The sequence below is a fragment of the Eupeodes corollae genome, chromosome 2 (assembly GCF_945859685.1).
Source record: "Eupeodes corollae chromosome 2, idEupCoro1.1, whole genome shotgun sequence".
Taxonomy (NCBI): Eukaryota; Metazoa; Arthropoda; class Insecta; order Diptera; family Syrphidae; genus Eupeodes; species Eupeodes corollae.
Window position 1 is genome coordinate 74,403,189 of NC_079148.1, and position 27,828 is coordinate 74,431,016.

General features: G+C 32.7%; 2 protein-coding genes across 2 annotated transcripts in view; both read left to right on the forward strand.

Moving 5' to 3' along the window:
• Positions 1 to 4,260, forward strand: part of LOC129945051 (uncharacterized) — a 66,527-nt gene extending 62,267 nt beyond the window's left edge. The window contains exons 10-13 of the mRNA XM_056054712.1: positions 1,929 to 2,005; positions 3,089 to 3,378; positions 3,632 to 3,815; positions 3,882 to 4,260. Of these exons, the coding sequence (XP_055910687.1) occupies positions 1,929 to 2,005; positions 3,089 to 3,378; positions 3,632 to 3,815; positions 3,882 to 4,207 (877 nt within the window). The 3' untranslated portion in view covers positions 4,208 to 4,260. The remainder of the gene's footprint in view (positions 1 to 1,928; positions 2,006 to 3,088; positions 3,379 to 3,631; positions 3,816 to 3,881) is intronic.
• A 4,004-nt stretch (positions 4,261 to 8,264) lies between these two features.
• LOC129947772 (serine protease persephone-like) lies at positions 8,265 to 27,218 on the forward strand. Its single transcript, XM_056058463.1, has 6 exons — positions 8,265 to 8,739; positions 25,383 to 25,626; positions 25,939 to 26,018; positions 26,181 to 26,470; positions 26,538 to 26,721; positions 26,784 to 27,218. The coding sequence occupies exons 1-6, from the start codon at positions 8,604 to 8,606 to the stop codon at positions 27,107 to 27,109; spliced, it is 1,260 nt and encodes a 419-aa protein (XP_055914438.1). The 5' UTR covers positions 8,265 to 8,603; the 3' UTR covers positions 27,110 to 27,218.
• The last annotated feature ends 610 nt before the right edge of the window (positions 27,219 to 27,828 follow it).

Here is a 27,828-nt window from a genome sequence, read left to right on the forward strand (position 1 = left end):
ATTGAGAGCCTAAGTGTGTCCGATTCCATCATGGACAGCCACTTTCCTAGCCTAACCTAAGACTCTGGAAAAACGTTGACAGATATCTGATATGTTTATCTTTCGTCTGTTTTCTGGCTCTATTAACTGGCCTTACGTTTCCACCCATCAAACCTCTTATGGTTCAAATGAACCCATTACTCTCATGGCAATACAGAATATCAATTTGAATGAATTTTTTTAAATTCTTTTAGGTACACTTCTTGCTTAAGAAATTGACTCCAAAGCTGTCCCTTCCTCCTTTCTAGGGATCAGTTAAGTTTAGTTTATAACTTAAACAAGTCAGATAAATGAAGGTGTCCCCTAATTATTAAGTCGTAACACAAGTTTGAGAGATAAGAAGTTGCATATTTGCTAGCTATTGTTTTTTTTGACCTGGTACCGGTTACCAGATTTACCGCTAAACTTATCCAGAAAAAGTGTTTTTTAGATTCCTATCAGGCGTATTTTTCGAAGAATTCCTGGTAAAATACACCAGAATATACCAGGGATGTACCAACATTCTGGGGAATGTTTTCGACTGGTAAAAATTCACCAAAGTTCTGGTAAAATATATCAGGACATTTTTTTTTCCTTGTGCCAGTAATCTGGTGGGATATACGCGAAATATTTGATTTGATGGTAAAAATGTACCAGAATTCTGGTAGAATATACCAGTATTTTTTTTACACAATAGCTGAATTCTGGTAGAATATTAAGCTCTTCCCGATAAATTATAGTAAGCGCCTTATGAATTATGCATAGCATATATTTAATTGTATTCTTCCTATTCCTTCTAAAAAGAACACATAAGATATAGGTTATATTCCTAAAGAAAACATTCACTACAACATCGTTTCTAAGAAAAAACGAATAAAGATATTTCTCTAAACTAAATTATCGGAATAACCATGTAGTTTACGACAATTCGGAGGGAAGGGCTTGATAGGTATACCCGGAATATTTTTTTTCTGTACTAAAATTTGCTGGTAAATGTTCCAGAAGTATGGTTTTAACTACGAAGAAAATATATACTGGACAATGAAATTAGTGGTTTTATTTACCCAGAATTTCTGGTATTAAGTACCAGAAAACTGGTTTTATCTACCAGGAAAAAATACATATATACGATAAATGTCCCGTTTCTATTTATTAGATTCCAGATAATCTTCATTTTAGCTGGAAAAAAAAACTTTTACCAGGACGCTGGTAATATTTACCAGAAAATTTTCTGTCACCAATTTTACCAGGAAACCAGATTTCTGGTAAATGAAGCCAGATTTCTTTTTACTACGATATCTGGACTATTGTACCAGTTTTTTGGCTAGCATTTTCTACCAGATTTTGTGTACCAGGAACATTTTTTGAATGTAAGGTTCATAATACTCAGACCATGCCAAAAATCAGTTCCAGAAATATTTTAATAATTGAACGCTTTTTTCTAATTCTAATTATAGCACATTTACGCCTGGTGCTGTTTATGAGAACTGTTTGTTCCTTTAACAAAATTTAGAAACTGTATTCATGCAAATTATGTATCATTAGCAACTTTACCATAAACATGTAACTCATATTCTTTTGTTAATTTTTTATAAAAAAATCAAGTTCATTTCCACCTCTAAAATATTAACTCATTTCATATTTATGTATATCGTTCATTACTTTCAAAATTATGTACATTAATATTTTCAAACGTTGAAGAAAAACACTTTAAAGTTCAGAAAAATGCTTCGAATTCAACTTGAAACTTTACAGTATAAGACCTTTTAGTTCTTTCGTCCTACTCTTTGCATGAATTTCATTCCTAAATGTATAACGTACTAACTCTTATGTTGCATGTCAAAAAAGAATTACTTTTTTATTCAATATTAATTGACGAAAATTGTGTGTTTTTTTAATATTATTTTTAGACCGATTGTAGTAACAAGGTCACCTCCTGTCGAAACAGTAACCAGAGGTAATCGAGCTGAAAGACCCTCACAAGCCGGTAAGTTGAACGTCTAAAACGAAATAATGTAATGTTTTAAACAACTCAATAAAATGTTAAAAAGATTTTAGTTTGTCCCTAAAGCTTAAAATTTATGTTTGATAATTTTAAATGATTTTGGAATATTACTACTCTAAAAATTGTATGATAGATAAAATCACAACACCGTTATTTTAAAATTAAGTAATTTGTTAAAACGATGTAACTTTTGATATTTCGAATTAAAAGGTCCGTTCCACAGTTTCAGGTTTTTTTAACTTCCCATAAGGAATTATAGTAATTGGTGCGATTTTTCGCACATTTGACATTTCACTACGTTTCAAAGTCCTTAGGATCTTTTGAATTTTGAAAACATATTTAATTAAATTTAATTTAAGAAAATCATTTTTTTACCACCAACAAATTATTAATACAACGAAAAATAACATTTTTAAAATAAAATAAAATTTTGAAAAAATATGAGTAACGTCTTTTTTACAAATTTTACAAAAAATTAGCAAACAATTGTAAAAAATGATTTTCGACTTTTCATCTTATAAAAATATTGTTTTCAACATTCAGTTAAAAAATTTACAAAAATCCAGCCAGTTTTTTCATAAAAATTGAAATCTACAAAATTGGTAAAAATTGATGTTCGATTCTTGATATCTCTGGAATTAATGAAGGTATTGATTTTAAAATGTTAACATAAGATAATGGTCTTAGAAAAATCCAATCTCCATTTATTTATGTTAGAAATCAAAAAATTGAACAAAATGCCTCTAAAATTGGTTTTCGACTAAAAACGTCTGGTACAAAAACAGATTTTAAAATCATACTTTTTTTATAATACCCTTTTTACAAAACACGAAAACCTAAAAAAAAACAACAACAAAATGATAAGAAAAGGGCATTGACAAAAAAGATTTTGACTTCAAATATTGACTTAAATTTTTCTTGTCATTGAAGACGTGTTGAACCGTTTTTGTAAAGGTAAAGTGTAAAATATTAAGAAAACTGCTAACAAGTAAAATCCTAAGCCTTTAACGATAGGTTCTAAAATTTTGTACTAATCGTAATTTAAAACACTTACTTTATTTATAGCATGTCAAACTTTCAGCGAGGTTAATCCAGCCGGTCTAACTTTCCACATCTTAGATGGACTTCCTGTTGCACCCGGTGAATTTCCTCATATTGGAGGTTTGATTTTTCCACAGGGAGGTGGCACTGATGTCGATAATCGATGTGGGTCATCATTAATATCCGAGAGATATGTCTTGACCGCTGCTCATTGTGTTAATGATCCATTAGCGCTGCCAACAGTTGTACGGTTGGGTGTTGTTGTATGGAATTCCAAAGATGAAGATTATCCTCCGTTGGACGCAGAAATCGAGGTATTTACACATTCGTTTGTTATTCAAGATAAATTACATTAAATATAAAATTGACGGTTCTGAACGTACTTCACAACAGCAAATTAAATTACGCATTCGAATAAAAGTAGTTATGTGCATATTCAGTATTTTTACCGCATCAATTTAGCAAAATTATATTAATCCTGTTTAATTATTGTGAACATAATTTGTCTATTAATTAGGAAAACCAATTAAGAAATACCAATTGTATCCTTATTGTTTTTGATTTCAGAATATAATTGTGCACCCTGAATACCGATCCCACCTGCGTTACCATGACATCGCCCTTATTAAGCTTCGCAATGACGTTAAATTTACCGCTTTCATTCGACCAGCCTGCCTCAACTCAGATCTGCGGGATTTGGATTCCAACACTCGACTCGTGGTTATTGGTTGGGGTGTAACAAATGTCCAGAGTAAGATAGCAACTCTTAAAAATCTAAACAATATTTTTTTAATATTGATTATTTCCTGTTTTACAGCTCGTGCCCGTTCCGAAATTCTTCTAATGACCAATGTAACAACAGTTGCTCTACAGGAATGCAATGCCACCCACATTGCATACGGTACGTCCCGATCCTATCGAAGTGGACTTAATGAAGGACACTTATGTGCATACGATCCGGAATTGAAAAAGGATGCATGTCAATCGGATTCTGGTGGTCCATTGCAATTGGTTCGTAACAAGCAATCGACTATTGTTGGAATTGTGTCATTTGGACTGTCATGTGGAAGTTCTGTTCCGTCGGTTTATACAAGAGTGGCCTTCTACCTGGACTGGATTGAAAGTATTGTTTGGCCATCGTAATTCAGTGTCAATTGTTTGCAAATAAATGTGTAAACTACAGTCAAACCTTCTTACTTGAAATTTTTTTTTGTATACTCGTAATCTGATACAAAACCCACATTTTGCGTTAGATTGGTATTTCTATTCGGAAAATTTTGATAAAATTTAACTTTAATTTAAGAACACTATTTTATGAACAAGGACGCTAATTTGAATTGAAGAGTATGTAAAAGTTCGCTTGTTCATTTTAATATTATTGCTCACCACACTTAACTTTATTGAAATCTTAAAGTCATAATTTTAAAATGGAGTCTTCTTGCGTGGTTTTTCCTGTTATAAGATCAATCAAATAATGTTTAATTAAGTTTATATAAGTAGGTTTTACTGTAAAAAAAGAAGACTTATACGAACATATTTCTCAGTTTTTGATATTAATTTTAGATATTAAACCAATTTTGTGTTAATAAATTATTTATAGAAAATATGTAGGTAATAAATAAAGCGTAAAAAGTAAAAACTAGAAGTTTCCTGTTTATTTTCGAAAAAAAGTATTTAATTTTGTATTTAGTTTTACATAAATATCTATGACCAAAATAAGAGGAACTACTTGTTTAAATTAAAAAAATTAATATTTTCTTAATGTATTATTTTTAAAATTTGTTTAAATATGTAAAATTTGTTATCGAATTTTCTCAGTCCGTTCAGGTTTAAACTTAAAAAAACAATATGCATACATAAAAAGTGTCACTTTATTTTCTTAAAAAAAGTATTCAATATTTATTTCAATAGCTTTTAAAATCTTTTTTAAGACACCATTAATTCTATTTAATTTTTTAAAATTCGATTTCTAACAGTCATTTTGTACGGATGTGTTTTGGTTTCTTTGGAGTTTTTATTTTTAAAATATCATTGCATAACATTCCAGTAAGGCACTTCTCCTTATCCAGACGTTAGCGAAGGAAGTTTCAGTTATGTACGTTGAACTTTACTTTACAAAATATTTGGAGCCCAAACCCATAAGGAGCACTTGATCCGGCTCCCCGTTCTAGGCTTCGAGTTTGGGGTTGTGTCATCGGGGTGACTTCCTTACCACATTTGTTACGAAGCACCAATAAGTCTCAGATAAAGAAGGATTTACTGATGACGAACCAAGGAAATGAAATAAGGGCAACGAACTTCGGATATGTACGTGGAATGTTATGTCCCTTAATGAACCACGTGCAGCCGAACAGTTAGCGAAAGCCCTAAGCTGCTGCAAGGCAAATATTACCGCCATCTAAGAAGTGGGATGGGATAGACAGGGCAAACGCAAATTAAAAAACTTCGATGTACACTACGGCTACAGCTACTGAGAGCAAAGGCAGCGTCTATTTCGGTGTGGATTTCTTGTATGAACTAGACTCAGTGTTGAGTTTCAAAAGTGTGAGTGAGTACATCATGTCAATCCGCATCGAAGGTAATTTCGTCAGCTTAAGCCAAATAAATGCCCCAACAGAGGAGAAAGGTAAAGACATCAAAGAGCTATTGGGCAATACATATGGGCCTAGCTATGACATTAAAATTGTCTTAGGAGATTTTAACTGCAAGCTAAGAAAGAACGCATGATGAATGGAATTTTAGCATAGGAGGCTCTCTGAATTGTGCCAACTAGAGATGCATCAGTCTCCTAAACATTGGCTATAAGATTCTTTCTGCCGCATTATGTGAACGTCTGAAGCTGTTTGTCAACAAACTCATAGGCCCTTATCAGTGTGGCTTCAGAAGAAGGAAGTCCACATTTGACCAAATGTTCAAATTACAAGATCTTGGAAAAAAAACCAGGAACTTCAAATCAAATCCTCTTTATCGAATTTAAAACCGTCTATGACTACATCTATAGCTTCTTTACATGGTTTTGGTGCCCCTATAAAACTCATCCCTTTGTGCAGATTAACGATGAATAATGCACGCTGTTCTATCAAGGTCCGAAAAGAATTCACCGATACATTTGATGTCAAAAAGGGTTTTAGACAAGGCGATGCACTGCATGCGAATTCTTTAAAATCGTCCTGCAAAGAATTGCGTGAAACTCAACCGCCAACATTATCTCGAAAACTATTTGTTGTATCAAAAAATGTTGTTTCACAAAACTAAAGCTCATTAAATTTCATAAAAAAAAGCTTCCATGATTAGTTTTGGTTTAGGTTTTGTTCTTGATACTATGAAGCTCAGTTGTTAGAGACATCAAGTTTTAGCCACACGCGACCAGATTCTAGCGGTACATTTAACCAATTAGTAAAGGAATCGTTGTCGCAGCTTCCTCTGGGTCCCATCTATCAATAGTAGTCAGATTGGGTGGATTTCACCTGTTAATGTCCTATATTGTTCCAATAGGTTTTCTGATAAGTGAAAGTGAAATGCAAGAGTTATAAAATACTATATACGCCCCCGTTTCTGACGTTGAAAAGATGCTGCAAGGAAAAGCTTTCGTTAGAGCAGTTTGTGTTTTAGTACGGCTACAGGCATCTTTAGCCAATGTAATAATGGAACAAGTCGACATAAGTCAACATGAATTAGGGCAAATCCAAAATCTCATGAACAATTTTCTTGATGAGTCTCCTTCTGTAAACAACCTAAACAACCTTTATTTGATCCAATAGTGAGAAACTATAAACCAATCTTAAGAAACTGAAATCTAATGGCCTGACTGCTACTCATGAAATTTTCTCATCATTCCAAGAATTCACTGGCGTTTCCTTTTCTACTAGTGAGAATCAAGAAGATTTTGGGGAGGCACGTAAAATTAGAGATAATACAAATATTGCAAAGCTGTCAAATTGGTTCCAAAGTCATACTAAATATTCAGTTACAAATGAAATCATGTCAATAGCGAATGGCATCTTTTGAGTAGATAAATTAACTTGCTACAATGAATACTCTCTAGGCATGCAGGCAATGAGCCATTCAGTGGGCCAACGAGTTTCAGAAGCAAAAAGGGACATACAAATTGAATACTAAATTTTTTTTGTTGACAATTACTGACACGTGTAAAAAAAACACATGCTTTCCTTAAACGCCTATAGAGTTATTTTACAAACTAAAACTAGTACAAGCTTTAAGTAAAAGATTATTTTTGATACGACCAATAGTTTCTAAGATAAAACCCAGTTTCTCTTAACTGCCGCTAGAGCTCACGTCGGATTCTTGAGGACTTTTTTTGGGTCATCAACAGTCATGCCTTAGTAAGTGTGCCAAATTGTTGGTTTTTTTTGGAGTGGAAACTTTTATTAACTTGACTATAGCGCATACAAGTGGAAAAGGACCTTAACCAACTTCATTTTTCCACAAAAAATCCAGCTATTGAAGTAGTTTAAAGTTTAAAACATTATGGTATAACTTTTGAAGTATTTTTTTACTTTCGATATTTTTATGAAACAGATAAAACTTACCATGATGATTGAAAGTATATGGTGAAAAAATACTCTGATATTATTCATCATTTCCGAGACATTAAAACAAAAAGTTACACTCTCCAAAAATGCATTGTTGCAACATAAAGTTTATATTTTATTACTAAAGCACATGAACAGAACAACAATTATTAAATAAATAATAAAAGCCTATATACGAGTAAGTCATTATTAGAAGTAAAGTTGAAAAAAAAACTTACATATTTTTATTTGTTTAACAGAAGTTCAAGCTTTGAATATAATACTAGTAGGATATTCTTTATTCATACAATTGCATACTTTATTTAATATAAAGAAATTAAATATACATAAATTTAAATAACTTCTGATTATATTCCTTTGAGAGAAGAAGGAACTTTTTAACAATCGGGTTCAATCGCTTAGGTCATAGTTTGTAGTTTCCTTTATGTAAATAATAAAAATAAGTTCCTCATTGTTCGGATTTAGTCTGAAAATGTGCTCTTAGCTTTCTCTGTGTTTATAACAAGTTTTTGATTCATCAAAATCGCTTAGAATCCACAGTTCAGGTGTTATTCATTTAATCTCTTGTCTAGAATCAGTCTGAGAAAAGCTTTCAATTCATAATTACAATTATCTCTAGGTTTTTCCTATGGGAATTCTAACGATACCAACATCAGTTGGTAATCAAGTGTCTATAAGTTCGGATCAGAATTGAAGTATACTTATAAGTAGGCGTGTTAAACAGTGCAAAGAATGACTTCGAGCAAGTCAAAATATTAAGCCAAGAAGATATTTCAAACCATCTTATACCTAGTTAGTTAAAAAGTGTCCATGTTCTTTGAGATATATACGCATACATATATCAAATTATCTTAAATTTTGAATATCTTAAAATTCAAGATATTGGAATACAAAATATATAGTTTTGTAAAATCTGTTTTAAGTCATTGAATTTCTTGACAGTGAGTGAAGTTCATACAGGTGTAGAGAGGTGTTATTAAAAAACAATGCTGGTGACCTTCATGAACAAAATGTCTGTTTTTTTGTCTTCATCAATGACTGTAAGATTTCTGGTACTGCAAATCTTAATATTCGAAATTGTAAACGGATGGGAGATCGATGAAAAAGGTCGTGGGGTTTCGGGTAAGTTATGTGTTATTGGTGCATATTTAAAAATTAATGTTTTAGATTCTTTCGAAACTCTACTTAATAACATATTCAATTTTTAATCATGTTTTTAATTAAAACAAATTCTTCGTTCTTTTAGTATCACAAAATTCGGTAGACGTATCTAGTTTGTCTTTAAAAGTAGGCACCTGTTTTTCTAAATATTTTATATATTTGTATTTTTGTTTTGAAACAATAAAGTTATTCTTTTTTGTATCGTTACATCAAAAAACAATTGCTTAACATAATATTACTTGCGACAAAGCACAAATCAATTACTTGTAGAGATTAGCATAAACTAGAATCAGAAACTAGTTGTGATATTTTATTACAGGTATGTAAAAAATATTTGTAATTAATTAGCAATGATCAAGTTGATTTTCATTCTGTAATTTGAGATTTTTTATCTTGTTTGTTTGAAGTCTTTTATGTACAGTATAATCGATTGAAATGAATGTTTGTAGGTGTTAAAGTCTTTATTATAAGATACACACGAGGTATATTAGTAAGAGGCGTTAAGATGTTAATTGGTCATATTCCCGGCGGTATTTCCCTCCAAATGATGTAAAGTTTTTTTTTATTTAAAATTTAATAAATTATAAAAAGTAATTGCAAGCTGAAAATGTTGAATGTTAGAAGGTCCAATAACGCCAAGATCAAGAAACGTTAATTGTACTAATGATTGAAAGAGAAGAGAACAGAAGAGTTTAACTTGAAAACTACGATAAAAAAGTATCACACAATTAATGGAAAAATAGGCTGGGATGCTATCCCCATATGTACCCGCTAGAAATTTTCAAATGGTATTTTTCTGTAACAAAGCAATTTTATTATTAAGAAAAATTGAAAGAGTATTTTAAAATCAAATATTTAAGTTTAGGCGTTTTATGTGGAGATACATGCGAGGAGTTAAATCAGCTAAATCTATAGAAATAATCTATTTTTCCTTTTTAATAGAAGCTAAGATTCTTATTTGATTATAAGTTATTTTGCGCTTTTCTGCAAAAACAAAACACATTGCGCAAAATAGTGAAATAGATTTATGTTGCACTTCAAATGAAATGGGGTGGCGCAACAGTCCGTTGTGAACCAGGGCCTAGTGACTGACAACTCTCAATCATTCCTGTGTGCGAGTACTGTTGTCAGGAATGGAAGGGACCTACAATTTTAGGCTGAATCCGAACGGCTAGTTTGAGAAAGCACTTTTTCATGACACTTTTTTTTTGTTTAAATTAAGGTGGCACAGGCAGGAATTGAACCCAAGACCCCTTGCATGACAGTCCAACGCACTAACCATCATGCCACGGGTACTACTTTATGCTGCATTTAATTTTCTTTTTTATTTCAACGATTTTTCTCAATCAAAATTCATTTCATGTATTAACAAGAAAATAAGAACAAAAATTCAACGTTTAGATATTATGGGCTTGGCGTTTATATATGTACAGTGCCGCTCACTTGAATAGCACCCCCCCTTTAATTCGAGTTTAAAGCTCAATATCTTTAAAACAAGTAATGAAAATGACTCTTTTTTTTCTTTTAAATCAAGTTTATTAAGTTCTGTAAAAAAGGGAAAGAATGGAATGTATATTTACAGTGGTTATTTTTATATTCATTTTAAAGTGATGTGACTCAAAAAATTTTAATCGAATTTTAGCTCACTTGAATAGCACCTCTTCATTTAAAATTAATTTATTAATATTTTCAAACTTTTAAACAAATTTAAATTATAAGGAACACAATTATTAACATTAATTTTATGAATAAAAACAAAAATTAGTAATGGGTGGTCCTGCCTTGATTATAAATAACCTCATACATCCTGTTCGGTAGGGAATCATACAAGTTTTTGATATAGGACAGTGAAATCGAGGCCCAGCTACACTTAATGGCTTCTATTAGCTCATCATTACTACCATATTGTTTCCCAGATTCATATACTTTTCGAGTAAGCCACCCCCAAACATTTTCGATAATGTTTAGGTCTGGCGAATATGGTAGCCAATCTAACAATGAGACATTTTGGCGCTCTAGAAATAGTTTTACTACTCTTTCATTGTGAATGGGTGCGTTATCCTGCTGCAATTTCCATGAGAAGTCACCAAACAATTCCTTAATCGAAGGAAAAACCTCCTCGAGTACCTCAATGTATGATTGCGCATTCATACGAGGAGTCAAAAACTGCAACTCCAAAGTTCCATAATAAGTAATGGCTCCCCAAACCATAACACAGCCCACTCGGCTGTGTAAACGATCCAAATGATGTTCCTCTTTCCGCAAATCATGGAAGTAATAGTTAAATCCATCAGGCCCCTCTAAATTAAATTTTTTTTTCGTCAGAGAAAACAACACGGTACCATTCCTTGCTCCATGTCATGTTAGCTCGACAGAAACTAAGGCGTTGCTCTTTACGGGACGGGTAAAGCGGTGGCTTTTTCTTAAGCTTTAATCTTTTTAAATGTGTAGCATTAGAAATTACCCGTTTTACGGTAGATACACTTGCTTTGACACCACTTTTTTCTTTTATTTTGGGGGCAGAATCATGCGAATTTGACGCGAGTCGCAGGACTGCTCTTTTGTCAGCAGCGCTAACGACACTAGACGTTCGGCCTTTCATATTTTTACCATAGCTGGACTCGTTCCGTAAAAATATGGATATAACTTTGCGGCTTCGTTGCGTTTTTTTAGCTATTTGGTGAATAGACAGGCCACACTCGCGATAAGCTTTAATTTTAGATTTCTCGTTCTCTGCCAATGATTTACCACGACCCATTTTGACTGAAATTATCTAAAAGAAATGGAAAAATATTTTTTAATAACTATCTGGCTTGTAATCCACGCGAAAACTGATAATATAGGGGGTGGTGCTATTCAAGTGAACCTAAATAAAACCACGTTTTTCACAGTAGTTAGTTAAAGTTAACAAAAACTATATTTAACGGAACATTTCCAATGTATGAATTCGGTCACAGAGAGAGCAATTTAAGAGATAATTAAAATACACAAATATTGCAACGGTATACTGACTCGGAGACCCGAATTCTATACAGTTACATATTGCATAGTGGGGGCGCTATTCAAGTGAGCGGCACTGTATTTAAATTTTGTATTTTTGATTTATTTTTTTCTATAAAGATTTTATACGAATTCTTATTTACAAAAAATTCAAATTTTTGCTTTTTTGTCAGCGAACTCTCGGACTAGACTGGAGAAATTTATATTTTCTGCAATTTAATTTTCAATCGACAGTAAAGTCAAGCCTTGTTTGAGATATACTAGATAGTTTTGAGACCTAGATTAGTTTGTTGCCTTTCTATAGACACGTTAACAGCAAATTTTCATCCAAGAATGGCTGAGATGTGGACGGATCTCAAATTCTAAGAGCTGATTTTGCGGGTAATGGGTTCAGCTATGAACCGAAACATTACGTGATGGCAGTCGAACCTCTTTACTATGCTTACACTGCACTAAATAATGGCGTTTTTAATTAACAATCTGGTAGTTAAAAAAAGCATTCCTAATGCGTTTAATTGGGCAAAAGTGACTATTCTGATTTTTAAAAAAGAGAATTCCCCTCTGATTTTAAAACCAGAATGTTTTTTTTTATTCCATTATTGCCGATTAAAAACTCTTTACGATTGATTTTGCTGAAAAAAATATTAAAGTTCACACTCACCGAAAGTAAAACTTTATTCACATTCATGAAACTCAATTTAGACACTTTAACCTCTTTTTTTAGATCCAATTTTTAATTGCACTTTGATGAAATAATCAATCACTACATTAAGATCTGTTCAAATTATAAAATGTTTAAGACAAACACCCCTGATCCAGGTCAATCAAGCACTCAAACTGTAGCGATGTCAGGGAAGGTGGTTTTTTCAACGATGCAGAGTACGGGTTTATTTTCATATGTTTTCCATAATGTTCAAGTGGAGTTTCTCTGGAAAAAAGTGGGGGAAGCTATCCAGAAAACCTACTACGTTGATATGAAACTCATTGAAAATATCATCGGGAATGTCCAAATCTATTTCTTCTTTAAATTCTTTGAGCATTGTTAAGCTGTTTAGGTTTCGATTTTTCATAGATTCAGTCCAATACTGGATTTTATTTTAAATGCTTCTATTTTGTCACCGGCATCACCGGCATCGAAAACAGATCTTGACTTTCCTTAAAGTGATACACTCATATCATTTTTTTTTAATATATCTGACAGATACGCCAATTTCAATAACCAACGCTCATTACACAACATGTCCCCCAAAACAAAGTTGTAGTCAATGAGGAAGGTTCTAACTTCAGCTATCATTTTGAAAAGCCGCTTCAGTGTTTTTCCGCAAGAAAGCCACCTAACTTCCATGAGAAGAAGTAAAGACGTATGTAGACTACGTATGTCATCATAAGTAGGCTTGTATCTTTTGGTCGTGTTTTAATAAATTTGATTATTTTAACGCTTTCATCTAACGCCTTTTAATGAAGACCGGCATTTTTTTTCATTGCGAGGGCATGGGGTGGGGATGTAGAACGCAATGGCTCCTATACTAATTTGCTTTATTCTTCCCACGAAACCGGACGCTTTTCCAGTCATGGCCTTGGCACCGTCCGTGTATACATCCACGTAGTTAACCCATGGTATATGTTATTTGCAATTTGTCAATCAAATTAAAAATTTCAGCACCAGTTGTAGTAATTGTCAACGGCTTGCAGAAGAGCAGATCTTTTTGAAAGTATTGTAGATATTGATAGCGCACAAATACTATGAAAATAGCCAACCCTGCAACATCCGTTGATTCATCTATTTGCAGCGCAAATTTTGTGACTTTTATTCGTAAAAGGAAAGTAGCTTTCACATTCTCCGCTAACATTGCACTGTTTGACAACACTTTACTGCAATTAACGAATTGAGGTTTGTTCCTTTTAACTGATTTTACTAGTCAAACTATCAAACTCAAAACCTTCAGAAATCTCTAACACCTCTGTGTCTTTTGCGAAAATTTCCGCAAATCATTGAAATCATTTTGTACGGTTAAATTCTTTAAAAGCAGAAGTTATTAACCGGGGACTACTATTTTACGTACATGAATTATGATTTTGTTCGGAGATACTCGTCAGTTGGTGATTCTTCGGCAGCTTTATATTAACTTCACCGTTTTACGTTTAAGAGTTTGCATTAACTGACCAAAAACTGTTTTTATATCAATCGTCACTCTCACTAGTCTTCGTAGATGCTAAAGTGTTTCTAACAACTACAAAATTATACTTCTTTTTGTTGAAAAAACAAAAAAATAATTGAAATTTGTTTGTTGTAACTTATGCTTATTTTTTTTTAAATGAGAATTTCAATTCGACTGCTGCGATCAAAATTACAAGATCAGATGGCCAAGACTAACTATGTAGTTACTAGCCCGTCTTAGAATTTGTATGTTTTTTTCAAATATTTTAGCGGAGTACTTGGATATTCTTCACTTTAACTTTGGGAAACCCGACTATAGAGTGATACTTTAAATGTACACTCTTATGAAAAAATATGTACTTCAAATTTTAAAATGAAGATCTTAAACCGATTCGAAATTACTCTTCGGTCACTCAATGAGCGTGCATTTCGCCTAGCTTATTAGTTGTAAATCGCGTTCCTACTTTTAGATCTATAATAAGATTGAGAAACCGTAGATTTGGTGCACCCCATAAATCGCCAGAGGGAAAATAATGGTGAAATTCATATTAAAAGCTTCTCAGATATCCAAATGGATTTTGGCAATATTTTCGTATTTAGTACCGTCTTTTGATTTGCTGTTGGAAAAAGTTTAACTAAAATTAAAAAGATCAAAGCAAGCAATTAATCCAGAACAACGGCTGAATCCAAACGGATTCATGTCGTCTGTCGATTTGTCTTACTTTAAAGTTTGTCTATATGTACTCGTATCAATTTTTACCAAATTTGCGTACTATTTTTTGTAGATTTTATTTTTTAAGAAAAAACGGACTGAAATTTTATATAAAAATTACTGAATATCGAAAACAATATTTTCTGTGAAATAAAATAAGTTTGAAGCCAATATTTTTAATTTTTGAAAAGATATTTGAGTCGAAAGTAAATTTTTAACAAGTTTTAGTATTGTTTTTTTTAGGTTTTTATTTTTTGTAAAAAAAACTGTCAATTCGATTTTTCTCAACATTTTTCAGAATGTTGAAAACAATATTTCTTATAAATAAAAATTAGTTTAAAGCTACTATCTCAAATTTTTGAAAAGATATTTGAGTCGAAAATCATTTTTTAACAACTTTTGTTAATTTGTTTTCGGTTTTTAATTTTTTGTAAAATATTGTCAATTTGATATTTTTCAAAACTTTACTGAATGTTGATAACAATATTTTTTGATAGATAAAAGTAGATTAAAGCCAATACCTCAAAGTTTTGAAAAGATATTTGAGTCGAAAATAAATTTTTACCAACTTTTATTAATTTTTTTTGGTTTTTATTATTGTAAGAAAACTGTCAATTCGATTTTTCTTAAAATTTTTCAGAGTGTCGGAAACAATATTTCTTATAAGATAAAATAAGTTTGAAGCCTAAATTTCAAGTTTTTGAAAAGATATTTGAATCGATATTAAATTTTTACCAACTTTGAGAAATTTTTTTTTAGATTTTTATTTTTTATAAAATAAACTATCAATTCGATTTTTCTCAAAATTTTATCAGATGTCAAAAACATTATTTTTCGTTGCACAAAATTATTTTGGAGATTTTGAAGGTGACAAATTTTTTGTTACTTTTTTTGATTTATAAAAAAAACCGTTAAATGATTTTTTTGAAAAAATATACTTCTTTGATATCACGTTACAATATATTAAATAAAATTTAATTCAAGTCTCTAGCGTTTTTGGTTCGTAAGATATTTAGGGTTAACCAAAATGTTCACCTTTTTTTCAAACTGCTATGGTAAAAAAAAACACCCACGCAATTTTCTTGAGAGCCCTTTCTGCATCTTTCTGCCTTATTATCTGTGTAACAAAATTTATTTGAAATCGATATCTCTTCTGGTTTTCAGCTATGGACGACGAAAAAACGTCGCTAACGTACGGACGGATTGAATTCAAATTAATTTCATTCATCCAATTTGTATTGGTTTATATACGAAATATTATTATATGCATACATACATACATACATACATACATTAATACATATTATTTGCTTGCCTATGTTATCATTCCCTAATACAATTCTCAAATCATCAAAAATATAAAATCTCAACCAAGAATATAAAATTCCTACACGAAATCGCAATTCTCCTGCTTTTGGCTTATAATCTTTGTATAGAAAGTCTACCATTTTGCGTATGGAAAAAAATAACCAAACCAAAATACAAACACAAGGAAACAAATATTTATTCCTCTCGCACTCAGATTTTCGTTAATTCACTATAGTCTTTCTCTATTTCAAATTATAACATTTAAAAGTCTCCCGACTGCAATGGATTTTTCCATGAATGTCTTCGCTAGACGTTCCACAAAAAATATGTAAATGCCGCCCTATTCGACTTCCACCATGAGAGTACTATGGTTTTTAAATACAAAGGCATAATATTTTCCGAGTATTTCATACTTTTATTATAATAAAAAGTTAAGTTTTTTTAACAAATTATAAACTAATGTGCAATAAAGCACAATTAGCATAGTCTACTAAAAATTCTCTTTGTTTTGGCACTTTATTTGTTAGAATTAGTTCCGTATGAGAGCTAAAAAAGGGAGACATGGTAACGAAATAATATATAAGTTAACGACAACAATATCAAAATAAAGATGACAACAAACACCTCACATGAGTCGTCTGAAAATGCAAACAAGTCGGAAAACTAACACCGTTCGTGGGAACAGCATTGCAACAATATTTGCCGCGTCGTCAAATTCCATCACGTTCGCGATGTTACCTGTGGGAACCATCAGCAGGGAAAATAGTATTTAAGCTCTAGTTTTAAGAATAAATTTGTCAATTGTATTCAAATCAGCGGAAGCGCTGCCCAAATTAAAAATAAAGTTTTTTTTAATAAAAATAATTAAATAAATTATTTACTGGCGCCCGAGCAGGGACCGGGAAGTGCAGCCACAAACACTAGTGAAGAAAAAATATATCGCCTCAAGAAGCCGTTAACTACTAGTAAAACATAATACATATTAAGTAGCCGTTAACTACTAGTAAAAACTTAACGCTGTCACTAACCAGTCACACCCATCCCAAAAGAAAAAGTGCAAAGTGCAAATAAAAGAAACAAAATATAAACAGTGCTATTTTAGAGTGTGGAGAAACTAAAGGGCCCCTAAGTAGCCGTCGTTAGCTGATAACTCAACAACGGAAGAAAAGGAAGCTTAAAATCAAGCTAGCCGCTCCACCAAATTTACATAAATTTTTCGCCGATGGATTTCATCGTTTTAATTTTGTAAGTTTATAAAAATTGAAAACATTTTATTTTAGTAGTACCTACCTACAAGTCAAAGAAAAAATCATAAATTGAATTCATATAATTATTAGATAAGGAATACAAATAAAATAATTGAAATTGAACATAGTGAGAAAAAAAAGAGAAGTAAAAATTGTCTTAATTTTGTAAGAAAAATTTAAAAAACTTTTTAATTTAAAAGTGTAGGTCAAGAAAAATTCATAAACCAAATTCATAATTATTAGATACAAAAAAAAAAACAAAATAAAAGAAAAATTATAATCTTAAAAAGCTAATAGCAAACAAATTTTTTTTTGCCGATCTTTAAATTTAGAAAATAAAATCAATAATAAATGTCAAAAGACGATATTAATTCAGTTGAAAATCTTTTAAAAAATATGTCTCTTAAATCAAATGAACTAACGGGTAATACAAGAGCCCAAACATCCTCTTCCAATCCACAAAACCAACTACCCCCTGACCTAACAAAACAAATAAGTGAATTAGTCATAAGTACAATTAAAAAATTAAATAATCCTTTTATCGACTCAGAAGACGTAGAACAACCTATTGACTTTTCAACGAACACAAACGACATTGACAAAGTACCGGACATAGTGAAATGCCTAAGAGAATTTTCAGGAAAACCAGGCGAGTTTAATTCATTTAGGAAAACTGTCAAACGCATCTTTACAATGTACGACAGTTTAAGGGGTACCTCTAAATATTATGCAATGCTCCATATGGTTCGCCATAAAATAGTAGGAGAAGCAGATACTGCTCTAGAATCCTACAGGACACCACTAGATTGGGGCAAAATTAAGCAATGCTTAATGATGCACTATTTTGATAAGCGTGATATCGGTACACTGGAATACCAACTAACCAGTCTTGCACAACGCAACCAGTCCATTACGGACTTTTACCAACAAGTTTACCAACATCTTTCGTTGATATTGCATAAAATCGCTTGTTTGGATTTAGGTGATGATTCTTTAAGGGCAATGACTAATGCATACCGTGACAAAGCGCTTGACACATTTATCAGAGGACTAAACGGGGATTTACCTCGATTATTGAGTATAAGAGAACCAACTTCCTTGCCTCAGGCCCTACATGTGTGTCTCAAACTCGATAATATGACTTACCGAATGCATTACGCCCATAATAGTCTAGGAAATTTCAAACGATTAGCTAACACACCAACACCCCAACTAAACCCGCTGCAAAGCCAAACAAAATTTTATCCCGAATTAGCACACGTATCTTATCCTCAACGACAAAATTTCCAACAATATCATTACCAAAACCGGCAACCCCAACAGTCTCACCAATACCAAGCACCTAACTACAACCGTGTTCCGCTTCCTCCCAAGCCACAACAACAACCAAAGGTAACACCAATGGAACTGGGATCATCTACACAATCACGTAATATCAATTACCGAAATAGACCAACATTCCAACCAAACTATCAACAAAACTACCAAAGAAACTATCAGCAAAATAATCAACAACCACCTTACGCACAAAAACGACTGGCATCCCAACAAACGCACACACCAAACAAGGTCCAACGTACTTTTTACACAGAAACAAATCCCGTACCCATCGAAGGTGATAACGCTTCTCTTGAAAAATATGACCCAGATCAACATGATGATGTCAATGGAATCGAAGAAAACCTTGTCGGTTACATTGCACCAACAGAAGGAGAAGAAATTGAGTATGGTGACAATTTCGACAATATTAATTTTTTAGATTAAACTGCTCTTCAATCCCATACTTTCAATATAGGATGAAGAGCGGAAAAATTCTTAAATTTCTCCTAGACACAGGATCAAATAAAAATTACGTGAAGGCTTGTTACATTCGTAATCCCATTAAAAACACTAAAGAATTTTTTGCTCACTCAGTAGGCGGGAAAGTTAAAATTACACACCATGCAAGAATAGATATTTTTGGTTCTCAAATTGGAAAATTACAGTTTTTCATCCTCCCTGGACTAGAAACTTTTGATGGCATTGTCGGAAACGACAGCCTGAAAGAACTCGGTGCAATCATTTATACCGAAAAGAACCTCTTCACCTTAAAAGATAAATATAAGTTTCCCCTACAACAATTAGAAATAGAATCAGTAAACAACCTCAATATTAGATGCTCTCACTTATCCCAAACTCAAAATTTTCGATTAAAACAAATGTTAAGATCATACCCAAATCTATTCGCTGACCCTGATAAAAAACTCACTTTCACTACGAACGTGAAAGGAGAGATACGAACATCGACTGACAACCCAATTTATACAAAATCGTACCCATACCCTATGGCCTTGAAAGCCGAAATCTCGCCATAGAATTCTCCTGTGTGGATAGTCAGTAAGAAAGAGGATCCCAATGGTATAAGGAAATACCGTATGGTAATCGACTATAGGAAATTAAATACGGTAACAATAGCCGATCGCTACCCTATACCCGAGATAAATTAAGTTCTCTATAACCTAGGGAAAAATAAGTTTTTCACCACTTTGGACTTAAAAAGCGGATTCCATCAGATTTTATTAAAAGAATGAGATAGAGAAAAAACCGCATTTTCAATAAATAACGGAAAATACGAGTTTACTCGTCTTCCCTTTGGGCTGAAAAATGCCCCTTCTATTTTTCAACGAGCTCTTGATGACGTACTCCGTCAACACATTGGTCATCGATGTTATGTTTATATCGATGATATTATAATTTTCGGAAAAACTGAGGAAGAACATTTCCAAAACCTTGAAATAATTATTTTAAGAACACTCGAAAAAGCAAACCTAAAGGTACAAGTAGATAAGTGTGAATTCTTACAAACAGAGGTCGAATTCTTGGGATTTATCATCTCCCAAGAAGGCATAAAGACGAATCCAAAAAAGGTTAAAGCAATTCTGGAACTTCCACCACCAAGAACTTTAAAGGACTTGAGGTCCTTCCTTGGTATGTCGGGGTATTATCGCAGGTTCATACGTGATTATGCAAAAATAGCCAAGCCCCTTACATCTCTTCTTAGAGGGGAAAACGGACGTTTGTCAAAACACATATCTAAAAATCAATCAATCGATGAAGCAAAAGATGCATGGAACAAAAACAAAAATGCCCTAGTATCAAAAGAAGTATTACTTTCCTATCCAGACTTTACAAAAACTTTCGAGCTTGCAACAGACGCCTCCAATTTCGCCTTGGGAGCGGTCCTATCCCAGGAAAACAAACCTATCGCATTCTTATCACGAAGCCTTAACAAAACCGAAGATGATACGCGACCAACGAGAAAGAGATGCTCGCTATTATTTGGGCACTCACTTCGCTCAGAATGTTTCTTTACGGATCAAAGAAGGTCAAAATTACTACAGACCATCAGCCGCTCACGCACGCACTCAGTAACAAAAACTCAAACTCCAAAATGAAACGCTGGAAAGCGATTTTGGAAGAGTACAATTATGAACTTTATTACAAACCAGGCACTTCCAACATATTTGCAGACTCCTTATCGCGTCCACCGAACAATCAAATTTTTTCATTAACCCCTACTGAACATAGCGACGAAAGTTCGTCGCAAAATTTAATACCAATAGTCGAAGCCCCCATCAATGTTTTTAAGAGTCAAATATTTCTTAATTTATCTGAATCCTCTAGCTACCAATTTAAAACAGTCTTTCCAGGATACCACCAACACATTATTAACGAACCCGAGTTCAATAAAGAAACTCTTACAGCTATTCTAAAAAAATATCTTAACCCTTCAGTAATTAATGGGATAAAAACAGGAGAAAGAATCATGGGTCTTATTCAAGAAGTTTTCCCACTACATTTCAATAACTATAAAATAAGATTCACACAACAAGAAGTTAAAAACATAGACAACGAGCAAGACCAAGAAAACTTGATAATTGAAACCCACAATAGAGCTCACAGGAATCCACAGGAAAACCGACTACAAATCTTAGAAAAATATTATTTTCCCGGTATGGCAGGCAAAATTAAAAGAATCGTAAACATCTGTACAGTGTGTAAACAAAATAAATATGAAAGACATCCAAATGATCCAGAACTAAATAAGACACCTATGCCAAACTTTCCTGGACATACAGTCCACATTGATATTTTCTCTACGGAGAAAAAACTAGTTATGACTGCGTTAGACAAATTCACAAAATATGTACAGACAAAAATAATTAAAAGTAAGTCGACAGAGGACGTCAGACGTCCACTTAGAGACATAGTATTTTTCTTTGGCGTTCCGAAGTCCATCGTTATTGACAATGAACGATCACTAAACTCTGCATCAATATTATTTATGTTGAAAGACGAACTAGGCATACATGTTTATACAACACCTCCATACAGGAGTGAAGCTAATGGGCAAATCGAAAGGTTCCATTCAACCCTATCAGAAATAATGAGATGCATTAAAGATAATGGAACACATAAAGACGTCGAGGAACTTTTAGAAAAATCGGTGAATGAGTACAATCACAGTATTCACTCTACAACAGGCAAAAAGCCTGTCGACTTATTCTTTGGCCGTAATGTAGAATTTGGACCTGACGATTATGACAAGACTCGACAGAACAATTTACAGAAACTTTTACATAAACAACAAGCTGACCTGAAACAACAGAACAAGACGAGACATAAAATTAAACAGTATCTGCCCGGACAAATAGTTTACGTAAGACAAAATAAGCGACTAGGGACAAAACTTTCCAAAAGATTTAAAGAAGAAATTGTGAAAGAAAATTGAAACACAACAATACTAACGGAATCTGTGAAAATCGTCTACAAGGGGCATATTCGCAACTAAAAATTTATCCTTTAATTTCAGATCTTTCCTAACCCTCACCTTGAGCAACGGGGAAATCCAAATACTAGACTATACTAACTCACAAATGATAACATTAGGAACGGGGACGGCAAAACTACAAACTGGGACTTTTAAAATAATCCATACTATAGACCTTAGCCTATACCAAAAATTGATTGATGACATACGACTGATTATTAACCAAAACATTAGCACTAGCGAAACCCTCTATCCATACCTTTCCCATGAAATTTCAATAATCCAATATCACCTAACTCGATTGAAACCAACAACGAAAACTAAACGTTTAATTGACTTTATAGGAAGCGCATGGAAGTGGATTGCTTGTAATCCAAACCATGAAGACTTCCAAATAATTAGTAGTAAAATAAATAATGTTCTAGAAAATAATAATAAGCAAATTGTAATAAATAAATTGTCTTTCGAGAAAATTAATCAAATTACTAATGTCACGAATGAAATTTTAAAGAAACTAAGAACAAGCGAAATTGTTAAAAATGAATTAATATCTAATATTAAATATAAGATCAAGATCATAAAAGAGGAGATTATTAATATTGATTATGCTATCCACTGGGCTAAAGCCGGTGTAGTAAACTCCTACATTTTAACAAATACAGAAATTAATGTAACAAAAGAAATTTTAGAGAAAGAAAATATGCCTTATGTAAATCTTGAAGAAGCACTAGAATTTGGTGACGTTAAAATTGCATCTGATCTTTCTACAATTATTTATATTTTAACTTTACCAACAACAGAACTTGAAACATGTGAAACAATTCTCTTAAAACCTGTAAAAAGGGTAATTTTATAAATAAAATTCCATATGAACATGTACTGAAATGTAAACAATAAAAATCAAACTGTAAAAAATTGTACAATCTTTCAATTTGTAGTCATAAGAACCTTATTAACATAAGTAATTCAACTTGCATTACGAACTTATTAAGAAGCCAGCCACCTATTTGCACCAGAATAAATAACCAGCACGTTCCCACAGTTGAAGAAATTTCTAACGGAATATTACTCTTAAATCAGTATAACAGCAGCATTTTGATCGAGAATGAAGAAATAAAACTTACCGGCACTTTCATCATTCAACACCACAATCAAACCATTACAATAAATAACCAAACCTATGTTTCAAAGGAAGAACCACCAAACCCTTACCCGCGATAATGCAACCGTTTTCAAAAAATGGAACATTTAAAGAACTCTTATCCCTAGAGATGATAAAAGAGCTGCACACAAATAACATTAACGACATATAATTACTGGAGTACAAAAACAAAATAAATTTATCAAGTAATATTGGCCTATCAACGTTAATAGTCATACTTATCCTGTTCATTTTCTGTAAATCTTGCCTTAAAAAGAAACAACAACCCATCAAAATTAATACAGTACTCGAAACAAAACCAATAATTTTGGATGAAACACGCTTTAATAAAACAACAAAACCATCATCACCAAAGGTTTCCAGCATTAACCAAATTCCGTTATTTTAAAAAAAGACCAATCGAACGAGGACGTCCGATTTTTAACGGCGGAGGAGTTAACGACAACAATATCAAAATAAAGATGACAACAAACACCTCACATGAGTCGTCTGAAAGTGCAAACAAGTCGGAAAACTAACACCGTTCGTGGGAACAGCATTGCAACAATATTTGCCGCGTCGCCAAATTCCATCACGTTCGCGATGTTACCTGTGGGAACCATCAGCAGGGAAAATAGTATTTAAGCTCTAGTTTTAAGAATAAATTTGTCAATTGTATTCAAATCAGCGAAAGCGCTGCCCAAATTAAAAATAAAGTTTTTTTTAATAAAAATAATTAAATAAATTATTTACTTATATGATGATGTTACGTCCAGACTAAATTTCTATTCTTGAAACAAAATTTCCCTCCGCCAGAAGCGTACTATTTGCTTTTGCACCCGAAAAATATATACTTCAGGCCCATTTAAATACTGTAATTTTTTGGTGAAAAAAATCATTTCTTATATTTTTTAATCTTATACAGGTACTTTTTTAAACAGACTCTTTGCATACATACGACACAGTCGTGCATTTTATTTAATATAACAAACAAGAAATGTTAAAAAAAATGCTGCTTAAGTTGGCAAACATGGGTTTTCAACTTAAATCGATGATCATATGCAAAATATTGTTTCTAACTTTAAGTTAATTGTTTTTTTTTGGAAAAGTTAATGTGGATAATTTTTTTACAAAACACGAAAACCACAAAAAATTGTTAAGAAATGATTTTGGACTCAGGTATTATGAGAACAAGAAAAGACATTCACTTACATTTATTTTATACAACACAAAATGTTGTTATTAATATTTTGTTGAACTTTAAGACAAGTCGACAGATAGTCACGTTATCAGTTATCAGTGTAGGACCTCTATTCCAGCCACTTTTTATATATTAATATATAAGAAAGATATTTCGCTTAAGATTTCGAAGACTTTAATCCACACAATGAGACTTCCTAAGTTATTTCGATTGATTAAGGAATTTTCTGTTAATTCAACGCTACCTGAAAATTTCCTGAGTCCTGTTTTTGAGATCGTAAATGATTTTATGGGGGGAATCTTCTTTTGCACTCTCGCAGTTGCAAGAGAAGTGAACGACCTTAAAATACGTAAATTCGCTGGCCCGGATAGTAGTGGAACAAATCTTTACATCGTTTTGGAGACAGTAAGATTGATATTTGATATTTCAAAAGCAATTGATAAAGTTTGGCACAAATCTCTCTTTTCGTAACTGCGTGCTTTTGATATTGATGAATCCCTTTTTCGTTTGATTGGAAACTATCTTTCGGGCCACCCTTCACAGAATTAAGAGTACTCTTACTTCCAGAAATTCTCATCAGTTTACCCTTAAGCTCAATTTCGGACGTACTGTCAAGTATAGAGATTCTTTTTTAAACCGCACATCGAGAAAATTTAATGCTTTGGCCAATTCTGTTTTTCCCTCCTATTTCGAAGTTTAGATATACGCCGGTATTTCCTCTTAAATTCTTCCCTATATTCCTAGCGCTCGCAATGTGTTTTAATGTAAACATATAAAGGGTACGTATAACCCCTTAAGTGCCTGCAAATTATGAAAGTAAAAAGCAATGTGGAATTATTTTAAGTTAAAATACGTATGTTACTGCCGAGGTTATGTCTAATTTTTCTGAAAATATTTATGTATGTTTCTATATATTCTTGCATCCAATGACTTATACGAGTATTTATGTTTTATAATAATAAAAGAATATTTTTGTTTTGTTTTTGTTTTAATAAATTGATTTAATTTCTATTTATTCCAATTTTAGTGCATAAAAAGGAAGGAGAAAACTGTAATATTAAAACTGGTGAATCAGGAATCTGTACGAAAATCTCATCGTGTGAGGTTTATTATGAAGGCTTGAAACAGAAGACTATAGTTTACAATGAACTTGTTCTCTGTACATTCAAAGATTCAGAAGAAGTTGTTTGTTGTCCACTTAAAGCATCAGTAAGCCCACAAATATCAACAACACAAAATGCAAACGAAACAACGAATAGGGTATCCGATGGGTGAGTTTAAACTAAATTCTATAATTTATTAAAAAAATACCATTTTACGGCTTTTATTTACATAGCTATTAGCACAATTCAAATCAAGTCAAATATGTTTCTCTTTGTCAGAGACATTTCAATATATTTTCAACTTAAATATTGCTGTTCCTTTACTCTGAAGACACTGTTTCTTTCTATATTTCTTTAAATTGAGAGCAAACATTTTTGAAATAAGGAAGACTTCAGTAATATTTTATTTAGTGTAACCAAAGACTGAAATTAAGTATATTTTTTGTAACTTTCATTTCGCATTTCGGATTCTATTTCCAGAACACCTAACGAATTACCATCATCAATTAATTCGAAACAAGGCCAAACTACAAGTGATAGTGAGAGACCGTCACAAGTTGGTATGTATGTTGTATGTTAGGTCTCACTAAAAAATAGTATCCTTTTTGAAAGGTTGAAGTTCCCTAAATTTATCAAATAAAATTAATGCTATACAAAAATGTATTACTTTGATAAAATAAGTTATAAACTTATTTACTCCCTGTTTTTCATAATTGCTCTAGCTTGTCAAAAATATAGGGCAATCAATCCGGCTGTACTTGCGTTTCATATCATAGGTGGAGTTTCCGTAAGTCCTGGAGAATATCCTCATGTGGGAGCTATGATCTATGAACTCGGGGGTGGTAATGATCTTGAAACTCGATGTGGATCATCTTTGATATCCGAGAGATATGCCTTGACTGCTGCACATTGTATTAAAAATCCACTCTTACAGCCGATTTTTATTAGGTTTGGCGTGGTCGACTGGAAGTCTGTTGATGATGATTTAACTCCGGTTGATGCAGGAATTGAGGTTAGACTCAACTAAATTGCTTACTTAATTCTTAACAAATAATTGTATTCTTTTACTTTACCAACAGGAAGTTATAATCCATCCCGAATATCGCGGTCACTTACGTTACCATGACATTGCCCTTATAAAGCTAAAAAATGATTTAAAATTTACACCTTTTGTTCGTCCAGCATGTCTGTATTCTGATCTCGGTGACCTTGACCCAGACACTCAGCTTGTGACTCTCGGTTGGGGTTTCACAGACGTCCAGAGTAAGTGTCACATATTTTAATAATGTGATTTTGAGATTGTATTAATTTAAATCGCATCGCAGCTAAGGCCCGCTCCGATGTGCTTCTTATGGCCAATGTAACAACAGTTGATTTAAAGGAATGCAATGCCACACACATTAAAATGGGTACAGATCGGAAATTTCGTAGTGGCCTTGACGAAGGGCAGTATTGTGCTTATGATAAGGATTTGAATATGGATTCTTGTGAGGCAGATTCTGGTGGTCCATTGGAATTGGTTCGCAATAAAAAATCAACTATTGTTGGAGTAACGTCATTTGGACGTTCATGTGCAACTACAACTCCGTCAGTTTATGTTAGAGTAGCACATTACTTGGATTGGATTGAAAGCATTGTTTGGCCATCATAATTTTAAAAAATATGAAAAATTTTGATTTTGATACATGTACAATTAATTCTATTTTTTTTTTAACAAACATTCATATTTTACTTTTGAAATAAATGCAAATCGAAATTCGTCCAATATTGTTATTCCAAACTCGTGTTGTGCGGGTTAAAAAAGAATCTCTGTACGTATATGTACGTAGTTCGGAATTAGTCTCAAGGGTAAACTGATGAGCATTCCTGGAGAGCGGATATTACGATTGAATTGTTGAGGAATGCAATTGGCTATTTTAATAGAGCATTGTTTATACACGTTGCAGCTGTGTTTAAGAGCAGTTTTAGAGCCCTTTTTTGATTATGTCCAAAAGACTTAATGTGTCATTGCCGCACTAGCCCAACTTTTCAAGTTTTGGACGAATAAAAGCCATATAAATTATAGCCAGGTGAGAAGGGGTACAAATGCTTGCATCGTCGGTCGGAGAAAACATAAACACTTAGCAGTATTTTTGAAGATATCACAAAAGATGGTTTGTGGTGCGCATACCTAGAACTGAAAGCTGTTAAGTCTTCCCGAAGCAAGTACCACCCATATAGTGCCATTGCTGAAGTTTTACGATTTTGCGACAGTAGACAGTATTGAGATTTGAAAGCGTTAAATTCTACACTGTTTTTTATTTCCCAATGCTGTTCAGATCAGAATTTAATGAGCTTGTCATGCGCTCCCGTTAGATCCGAGGGACAAGG

What these genes read in the sequence shown, in the direction of transcription:
- LOC129947772 (XM_056058463.1), top strand. Translation starts at nt 8,604, where the DNA reads ATGCTGGTGACCTTCATGAACAAAATGTCTGTTTTTTTGTCTTCATCA. An exon ending in AAAAGGTCGTGGGGTTTCGG is followed by an intron (nt 8,740 to 25,382) that starts GTAAGTTATGTG and finishes TTCCAATTTTAG; the next exon opens with TGCATAAAAAGGAAGGAGAA. An exon ending in ACGAATAGGGTATCCGATGG is followed by an intron (nt 25,627 to 25,938) that starts GTGAGTTTAAAC and finishes TTCTATTTCCAG; the next exon opens with AACACCTAACGAATTACCAT.